At 61.7% G+C, this 9373-nt stretch overlaps 1 protein-coding gene across 2 annotated transcripts; it reads right to left on the bottom strand.

The window, feature by feature from the left end:
• Positions 1-932: 932 nt before the first annotated feature.
• Positions 933-7079, bottom strand: CAPG (capping actin protein, gelsolin like). 2 transcript variants are annotated; one of them, XM_079110011.1, is made up of 9 exons: positions 6106-7079; positions 5851-6023; positions 5612-5766; positions 5329-5496; positions 4014-4163; positions 3656-3748; positions 3223-3355; positions 1363-1474; positions 933-1113 (listed from the first exon to the last, which is right to left on the bottom strand). In XM_079110011.1, exons 1-9 carry the CDS (start codon positions 6126-6128, stop codon positions 1026-1028), a joined length of 1095 nt encoding a protein of 364 aa, XP_078966137.1. In that variant the 5' UTR covers positions 6129-7079; the 3' UTR covers positions 933-1025. The 2 variants fall into 2 exon arrangements, with proteins under 2 accessions (XP_078966137.1, XP_078966138.1); XM_079110012.1 differs by having other exon boundaries at positions 933-1091; positions 1386-1474; positions 6106-7072.
• Between the last annotated feature and the right edge of the window lie 2294 nt (positions 7080-9373).

The following is a 9373-nucleotide window of genomic DNA, read 5'->3' as shown; positions in this document are numbered from 1 at the left end:
CAGGGCCCTTAGACCAGCAGAGGGAGGGAGGTGCCGGGCATGGTGGGCTGGATGGGGAGAAGAGTGGCACCTCTGCAGGAGCACCCGCCAGTGGTCCTCCCTTCCTCACCTGCGGCCCTGACAGGAGCCGACCCAGCAGCCCACTATGAATTCGTAGCCAGGCTGCATACTAGGGCCCGACCGAAGGGAAGCAGCTGCCCCCGTACATAGCGGTGGCCTAGTCAAGGCTCCCCAAGCCAGAGTGCTCACAGCCACCGCCCTCAAGACCTGGGCAGTGGCATGACCCAGGAGTGTTAGGTACAGGGCTGCTGGTGGCTGGTGGAGGGGATAGCCCTCTGAAAGGAGACGCAGAAATCAGCCCGTTTTCCTTGGGCAGTGGCCTGGGCCCTCCAGGGGGCCTCCACAAATCCAAACCATCACCAGAGCCCCGAGTTGAGTGCTAGCCTTGCCCCTTTCAAAGCAGGCCCTTAGGTGAGGGCTGGCGATCTGTGCGGACAGGATGTGGGGGTCAGCAGGGCAGCTGGTTTCTACGCTCTGTGGCACAGTCAGCAAGAAGTGGTCTGTGTCAGCCCAAAGCCACCATAGCCTCAGGACTCAGGTGAGTCTGCCAGCCACAGGGCCCAGGCAGCCCGGGACACACTTGCTCCAACACCCTCTGCTTCTTGGCTCTCACACCCCTTTGCAAAGCGGGATGGAGACGAGGGGCCACTTGCCCAGGAGCAAGAGAGGCAGAAGAGAACAGCCCAGGCCTCACCCAGAATGGCACTTCTCCCTCCGCCCCATGCGGCCCATGGCCAGGCAGGACCCAAGTCGCCACGTCCGTGCCACCTCCCATGGGGTTCACAGCCCTCCAGCCCCCTGCCTCCATGGCATAGACGGGGGACAGTGAGAACCACCCCACCCCCAGGGAGGCAGGGAGAGGAGAGCGGGGCCAGGCACTGGCTTCCTTTATTGATGTCCACAGGGCTCCTCGGCACTGGGTAGGCAGGAGACAAGGGCAGGCAGGGGCCAGGGGAAGCCCACCCTTACTTCCAGTCCTTGAAGAATTGCTTGAAGATGGGACTCTCGCGGCCCTGGGGCAAAATCTCCACCTGCAGGACAGTGCAGAGAAGGCTGGCTCAGAAGCTGCCCCTGTCTCTGCCAGGGAGGAGGCTGTGGTCAGCAGGCTTGAGCACGTGCAGTCAGGCCAGGCACACTCCTCCAGGTCGGCCCGGAGCAGACCCCACTTCAAGGACTGATGTGGTTTGACAGGCCACCCGTTACACCTGAGCCCCATCGGGATGGTCACAGCCTAGGACAGTGACCCTGAGGAGCACAGGCCACCCAGAGACCAGCCACACTGGACAAGAAGGGCAGGGAAACCTGGGGTAGGAGGCACCTCCCACCTGAGTGTCGGCGGCGTACTGCATGCGGGAGATGAAGCCTTCTGCCACTCGGAGGGCCGCCTGCCGCTCCTCCTCGTTGGCCTTCCGCCCTGGAGTGCAGGAAGGGTTTTAAAAGAGCAGAGATCTTCTCGAGCCCCCATCCCATTTTCTTGAGGAATTTCACGGGGGTCTGCAGAATAGTACTTGGTTTTTAACTGGAATGCCAAAGAGCTCTTTGGAAGCATGAAATGGGCTCCCGCAGTGCTTTTCCAAACTGGCATCTCAAAGCTAGGTGAAAACTTCTGCCCAGGCCTGTTCCTCAAACCCGCTCTGGAGCACCTGACTGCATGCGTGGGACCCCGGGCTGCATGTCCAGCACCACAAAGCCACCTTCTGCTCTCACAGGGCCCCGGGGACATAGCAGGAAGAATGGGTTTTCTCCCTGGAATCACTAGAGGCAGGACCCTCACCTGTTGTGCCTGTTGACTGCATGGCTAACAAGCCTTTTCCTTTTTAATTAATTAATGATTTGTTTATTTAATGCTGGGGATTGAACCCAGAGGCACTTTACCACTGAGCCACATCCCCAGATCTTTTATATTTTGTAGTTTGAGACAGGGTTTCACCAAGTTGTCCAGGCTGGCCTTGAACATGTGATTCTCACGTCTCAGGCTCCCAAATTGCTGGAATACAGGCATGGTCACCATGCCCAGCTCAAGCCTTCTTTATAAAACTAAGTAGAACAGAACGGACAATTTACTATGGAGGGGAGCAGACGCACATAATGCCAGCCAGTTACACTGGCCTAACGGTCATGCTACCGAACTGCTTATCAAGACAAAGGTCATGCAGATCCACCCACTTCTGCAGACTGTCCCTAACCCAGCCTGTGAAGAAACAGTGCGGGGCAGGGTGGTGGGCTCTGCAGCAGACTGTGGGGACCCTGTGAACTACAGCACATCTGAACGAATTCGCTGCGCCCTTCCCAGTGGACACCCCAGCCGCGCGACCCACAGGCACCTCACACTTCCTGTTTCTCCTCTGGCTTCTCTTTCTGTGACAATTCCTTGCTTGGGGCTTCCTGTGCTTGGCATCAGGGGGCACATCCCTTCCAGGGAGGGAGAAGGCAGCCCCAGCAGGAGCCCTTCAACCCCTGGAGATCAGCCATGCCACCAGCAGCCCCAGGCCTCTGGGCCTGGGAGGCCACAGGACACGCCCCTTGGAGCTGCTCCCTGGACCTCACCTTCTTCCTAACCAGGTCCAAGCCTGGCAAGTCCCACACCTGGTTCGCCCTGCAGCTATTTCCTGGAGACCCTCAGACAGACAGTCCCTGCTTTAGGGAAGCTGGCCCTCTGGTCAGGAAGGTGGAAAACGCTCAAGGAAGCACGAGCAGGAAAAGCAAGCTGGGGCCTGGGATCACACCGCTCCCGCGCCCCTGAGGCCCGAGCTGGCCAGACGGGCTTCTGCACAACAGCATTCTTTCCAGCCAACACCATCTTTTGGGAAACAAGTTCTGCAAGTTCCCACCCACTGCATAAAGTGATATTCAGTTTATATGGATTCACTTGTCACAGCCCGAGGCAGAGTCCCAGGACAAGGGTCCCCAGGCCGTGAAGGCCTAGGGGCAGCCTAGGAAGCGAGTCTCCAAGGGTGGTCCCTGGGGCCACACGGGTTCCTCTGGGAGCGGTAGCTGCCCGCAGACCTAGTGAGCTGAGTCTCGGGGACAGGCCCTCGGATTCTGTGGCTGGCTGCGGCTTCGAAGCACAGCTTAACCGGAGACCAGGCTGGGCTGGCAGCGGGCACCTGCTTGGGTCAGGGCACCACAGGGCCCTGGCGGCGGTGGAGGCGCCCCGCTTACCCTTCCAGATGTAGATCTTGCCACAGGGCCCGTTGTCCAGCACGAAGCAGTCGTCAGGTATCAGCAGCTCGGGGGCAAAGGGGCTGGCGTCAGCCACTTTGGTCAGGTTCATCTGCCCAGTGGCATCGGAGACCTGGGGGAGGGCAGGCCGCGCTGACTTCCCCACGCGCCTCCCTCTCGCCCCTCCCACTCTGCTGCTCCGCCCCCACCCCGTCCCTCCCTCATGGACCCGCTTCCCAAGGAGAGGGGTCCCGATTAGGAACACCACAGAACTCCACAGGAGTCAAGCTCAGAACTAGCTGGAAACGTCACCAAGGAGGGCCTCGGGGACTGCCGCCACCCACTCCCCATCCTCCTGCCCTCCAAGCCCAGCAGAACCTCGCGGGGACCTGGCCCAGCCTTCCCACACCCGCCCCTGCGCGCCAGTGCCCACCTTGTACAGAGCCGCGGCCTGGGCGTTGGTCTGGTCAGCCGTCAGGTCCTCTTCAGGGCACCCCTCCCTCAGAGCAGGCCTGGGGCCCAGAACCTGCAGAGCCCAGCAGGCCAGGTTTACTGGGATTCCTGCCCCAAACTGTCAAGCCCTCAAGCCCAGGGCCACCACCTCTGGTGGGGCTTGCCGTGTCCTGCACAAGGGCACTGGGAAGAGTGGGTGCAGCCCCCAGCCAGCGGGCTGCCTGTTCCTCCCTCACACAGACGCCTGCGCCCCAGGCCCTGCTGCTCTCCATCCGCCACCCTGTGTCCAGCTCATTACTGACTCTCTGGACCAGCCGTTAACGACAGTGTCCCCCAACCTGGATCATTTCAGCGGGCTCCTCCCCGTCGGTGACGATCTCCACTTGGGCCTTGCCCTGCCGCTCGCTGTCCCGGATGGCCAGGGCCAGGTCCCGGGCCTTGTTGCGCTCCAGGATGTTGGACTTTCCACCACACCAGGCAAAGATGCTCTGCAGGGCAGTGGGCAGCCCTGGTCACAGCCAGCTGCTGCATGCTGCCCCAGCTCAGGACCCCGCCCCCGTCCTCCCTGGAGGGCTGTCCCCAGAAGACAGGGACAGCGCTGCAGGAGTGCAGCCTCTGCTCCTTGCCCTGGCCGTAGCCATTATCCAGCTTCACCTGGGTGGAGCCAGTCCTTCCCTCCAGAAGAAGCCTGGGTGCTCTTGGTTCCCTGCCCCGCGCCCTCGCCGAGCTGAGCTGGCACACTTAGGTGCAGTACAGACCTGTGCCGATGGGTGACTGAGGAGTAGGGACGCATCCTGGAGCTCTCTCTCATCCCCGCTCCTCTGCGCTACCAGGGGACGCCAGGCCTAACCTGTGCCCACCCCATGTCACCTCCGCTGGCCCTTCCTGAGGACCGCTAGGTGGATCTTCAGCCAGACTCCAGCCCGAAGCAGCGTCCCCAAGACCTCCTTGGCCAGCCGCCACTTTGCTCCCGCAGCTCCCTCTGCACTCCAGGCCCCAAACAGCCAGCTGCACACCTGCCCTTCCCCCTCACCCCGCGCCTCCTCGCCTACCCCTCCCCTGAAGGTCTATCCAGGGGCTCTTCCCTGGGATGGCATCCCTGCCCTGAGAGCCCCAGCCCCTGGCTGCTGCCCTGCTCACTGCGGCCATGGGCTAGGGCAAGGGACCACCATCTTGGCTGCCTCCCCAGGGCCCAGGTACTGGCCCAGAGGAGCATCATGGACCCACCACACGTGGGTAAGTGAATGAGTGAACAAGTGGCCCAGCAGGCAGCTGACCAGGCCACCACGGCTTCCCAGAGGGAGGGAGTGGTTTCCACCCAAGGCCCCTCTGTCCACGTGGCCCTTCCTAATGTGGGTTCAACCAGGTTTGACCAGATTCAACCAAAGGTCCGAAATACTCGGAAAAACAACTGCTTCTGCACTTCCTGCCGATGATGCAGTGCAGCAACTCCCTCCCTGCACCCACCCTGGAGGGGACAAGGTGCACGGCAAAGCGCAGACACCACCATCTACACAGGCCTTGAGCCTCTGACAACCCCTGCAGCCGCCAAGGGCTGGGCACAGGGACGGCGTCCCCTGGTGGAGGGTCCACCCGGGAGTGGGGTACAAGCCTCACTCCTTGCCCTGGGCAGTGCTCAGCTGGGCCACCCACCTGGCCCAGGTCCAGGATGAAGCAGTCCCCAGTGTTGAAGCTGTCCCAGCTCAGCGCCCGCTCGGTGGCCCGGATGTTCTTCTTCCCCTTCACCTGGTAGAGCTTCTTGATGGTGGCCGGGGCAGCCCCCAGGGAGGTCTTGTGAAATGCTGACTCCACACCGCCTTCCTGCAGCCCAGAAGGCCGCCTGAGTGACCAGAGCTCTGCCCCCCACGCGTGAGGAGACGGGCGGGGAGCTGGGACCCAGCCCGGGACACTGGCCTGGCTTCGAGGAGCCGCTGACCTGGTAGGTGAGGCCCCGCGGGAAGTAGCTCATGAAGAGGTCGGACTCGTTGCCCTGCGCCTCCCGGTGCTGCACCGGCCGCTCCCCCAGCAGGGCATCAAGGTGCACCGCCAGCACGGCGCAGGCCCCCTGCTCGTCCCGGGAAGACTGCTGGCCTGTGGCAGGCGGGAGGTGGCAGGGCAAGGTCCCCGGGACCGGGCCAACCCCCACCCTGAGCCAGCCCGGGCGCCCGGCCCTACCGATCCACAGGTGGAGATGGGAGCGCTCTTCCGGACCATTGTGCAGCACCAGGTAGGAGTCCCCCGAGAAGAAGACACCCTGGCTCTCGCGCGCCACGGGCACCGGCTTCAGCTTCTCCACCCGCCACACGTGCAGGCCAGGGTCCTGCACGGACGCGGGGAACGGAGAGCTGCTGCAGGGAGGGAGAGGTCGGTGGCTGGATCTGGAGGAATGGGCAGCCTGGGGGAGCGGGTGGGGAGGGGCAGGCTGCCTACCTCTTGGGAATGGGCGTGAACATGCTGTCGCTGGACCTGCAAGACAGAAGCACCTCGTCAAGGGGCCTGAGAGCCCTTGCACGTGGGTCTGGGAGGCCCTGCCAGGTAGCCCGTGTATCCAACTACTTCACCTCCAGAGGCCTGAGAGGGGGTGCCCCTGCTTCCATGGCCCAGGCACAGAAAGCAGGTGGAAGGCCCAAGGTCACGCAGGGTCACTCAACGGGCATGGCTGGTGGAGGCTGGGTCTCCTCCCTGCCTGACCTCTCAGCCACACCTACCTTCCACTCAGACCCCTGACGACCAAGGCTGGGATGCAGCTCTCTGAGCAGTAACTTCTATTATAAAAGTCAAGCCAAGCTTCAGCTTCCACCATAGACAAGCAAATGAAACCCAAAACAATCAGAAGAAATTAAATAATAAAAATAAAAGCAGCCCTGTGTGGTGGTGCACACCTGTAATCCCAGCGGCTTAGGAGGCTGAGGCAGGAGGATCACAAGTTGAAGGCCAGCCTCAGCAACTTAGCAAGACCCTGTCTGAAGACGGTGGGGATATAGCTCAGGGTAGAGGACCCCTGGGTTCAATCACCAGTACCGCATTAAAAAAAACCCATATCTCCCTTCACTTAACCTATTCATTTTGTAAGCTAATCATCAATGCACGGGGAATTTTCACAACAGGGTGGTGAATTTATGATAATTCTAGGGCTTACAGATCTCCCAGAATTGTGGGAGAGACAGGCCTGGGGAGACTGAGCTTGGGAGTGAGAGGCCTGGAAAGGCGTGTGTGGAACTTTGGATCAAAACTGCACCTTGGGCTGGGAATGTAACTTAGTTGGAAGAGCACTTGCCTCATAAGCACAAGGCCCTGGGTTCAGTCCCTGGCACTGCAAAAAAAAAAAAAAAGAAAGAAAAAACAATTGTAGCTCCTTGTCCTTCCCTTTGTCTCTTTTCTACTTGTCTTTTTCTTTCTTCTGACCTACCTCAACATCACTGTAGATTCCATGGATATTAAAATGATAAACGGAGTATCACAAAAACTTTATGCCAGTGTATTTGATTTCTCACAGGGAATGAACAAGTACCCTGAAAGATACACAGAGTGAAAACTCACTCAAGAAGAGACGGGCTCAGAAAGGGCCACCTGCCGCCCCTCCAGAGGCGCCTCCCTCCGCCTCCCCCAGGCTCCAGGCGCAGCTTCCCGGGCAGCCCCTGCCTGCCTGCCGGCGGTTCCTCCAGCAGCAGCTGCGCGGCCCCACTGCCCAGCCCCGACCGGCCTGCACGAGCAGCCCTCTCGCCTCCATGGCCTGTGCCCACCCCGGAATGCCAGGCCCGTGCCTTTCTGGAGCTGATCATGATGGCACATGTCTGTCATCCCAATAACATGGAAGGTTGAGGCAGGAGGATCGTAAATTCAAGGTCTGCCTCCACAACTTAGCAAGGCCCTGCTTTCAAAACAAGAAATAAAAAATAAAAAGGGTAGGATGGAGCTCAGTGGTAGAGCACCCTGGGCTCAACCCCCAGCACCAAACAGCAAAATTTTCAGCAAACTAGAACAGAGAGGAAATTCCCTGACCTGATAGAAGGATCTACCAAACACAAAACACTTTCTTGAAGGCTGCCTGCCTCTAACCGCCGGCCAGGGAGCCCTGCAGGCAGGGTCGCGGCCAGGAGATCAGGGTGAAGAGGCCAAGGGGCATCCCAGGCTGGGGCTGCAGGCGGGCGGGGAGCCACTGACTGGAGCCGGGCAGCCGCGGGGCCTGGGCAGGCAGCAGGCGAGCGCAGGGCGGAGGTGTGCGGTGCCCAAACCTGACTTTCCTCCTCCGGGACCAGCCGCGCCAGAGCGTAAGGGTTCAGCCCAGGAGGCGCGGGGAAGGTCACATGCTGCGCCCGCAGGCCCGGCCTGAGTCACCGGGAGTCAGGGCGGAGGGCGGAGTCCGGCGAGGGCCTCAGCATCTCAGAGGGGGCCGGCAGCAGGGCGCTGCGGGCACGTGTGCAGCCCCCGGCTAAATGCCCCGCACTGCGAGTCCCGCCGAGGGACAGCCTGCGGAGCGAGCTTCCGGCCTCCACCTCCCCTCAGCCTCTGCCTCCCCGGGACGTCGGGGCAGGGCTCCCGGCCAGTCTTCAACAGGAGTCCCAGCGGCGGTTGAGACAGGAGCCCGGGCCTGCTGCGTCCCTGCGTCATGGGCCATCCCCTGACCCTCCCCCGCTCCTTGGCTGCCGCCGGCCCTGGCTGCATTGGGAATGAGCCCGCCCTCTCCCCGCAGGGCAGGACCCTGTCGCTGTGGTCCGGGACCCTGGGGCCGATAAGGTCTTCCTCGGCTTGTTCAGCTGGTCTCCAGGCAGCCTCCCTGAGCTCCACAGCCCGCCTCGCTCCTCGGGTCTGCAGTGGGGCTGAGCACCCATACTTTGAACATCCGTTGGCGGGACCTCACACTGCCTGTGGATTCTGTCTGGGCAGTGTCACCCTGGCACACTGGGATCACCCGAGGGGTTCTGTGAACCTCCAGGACCTCGGCCCCAGACGGCCAGCTACAGAGAGACCCAGGGAGAGCCTGGGTGGTCCCAGGTCAGGGCTGGAGCTCCCGCTGCCCTGTCACATCCCAGCCTCCCACCTCTGCTCCAGGCTCTGCCAGAAGGCTCCAGCCCAGCCTCCAGCCTCTCCCTCTTCCCCGAGCCCCAGCTCCTCAACCTCACGCCCATCAAGCCCCATTGTCCAAGGGGACTTCCAGGCTCCATGCCTCAGCCTCCTCCACAGTTCTGCCAGCCCTCGCCCCAGCCCAGGAGGAGAGCTCCAGCCTCGGCGGCCGCAGGCAATCCTGCATGAAGACCGAGCAAGGGAGCACTGACCTCCCTCCGCAGGTGCCCAGCAGCCTGCAGCCGTCCACCCACTCCCTCCCTCAAGGCCTGTGGGGGGCTCAGCACAGGGCAGGCTGGGGAGCAGGGCTGAAGAGCGGCCCAGGCCTCCGGGTCTCCGCAGGGCGCAGCGAGGTGGAAGGCTGCCACACCCAGGGAAGCCTCAAACTTCCTTCGCAGGGCCCTCAAGAATCACAGACCCAGCCTGGAAGGAGCTTCCTGCTCACCGAGCTCAGTCCTGCTCCTCGCCGGCCTCCCAACACACCCAGGCACCACAGCACAGAGGTCCCTTCTTGGGTGCTCCTGGGGATGGGAAACCCCTCTGGACAGAACAGCCTCTTCTATGTCTTTCTTTTTTTTCACCCCAGGTACTAGCGTTGAACCCAGGGCCCTCCCATGCTAAGCAAGCACGCTAC

The sequence above is a fragment of the Sciurus vulgaris genome, assembly GCF_902686455.1.
Source record: "Sciurus vulgaris genome assembly, chromosome: 14".
In the NCBI taxonomy this organism is placed as follows: Eukaryota; Metazoa; Chordata; class Mammalia; order Rodentia; family Sciuridae; genus Sciurus; species Sciurus vulgaris.
The sequence above is the reverse complement of the archived record's forward strand: the minus strand, read 5'-3'. Positions and strand labels throughout refer to the sequence as shown.

What these genes read in the sequence shown, in the direction of transcription:
- CAPG (XM_079110011.1), bottom strand. Translation starts at nt 6,128, where the DNA reads ATGTTCACGCCCATTCCCAAGAG. An exon ending in CCATCTCCACCTGTGGATCG is followed by an intron (nt 5,767 to 5,850) that starts GTAGGGCCGGGC and finishes CGCCTGCCACAG; the next exon opens with GCCAGCAGTCTTCCCGGGAC. An exon ending in CAAGATCTACATCTGGAAGG is followed by an intron (nt 1,475 to 3,222) that starts GTAAGCGGGGCG and finishes CCTGCACTCCAG; the next exon opens with GGCGGAAGGCCAACGAGGAG.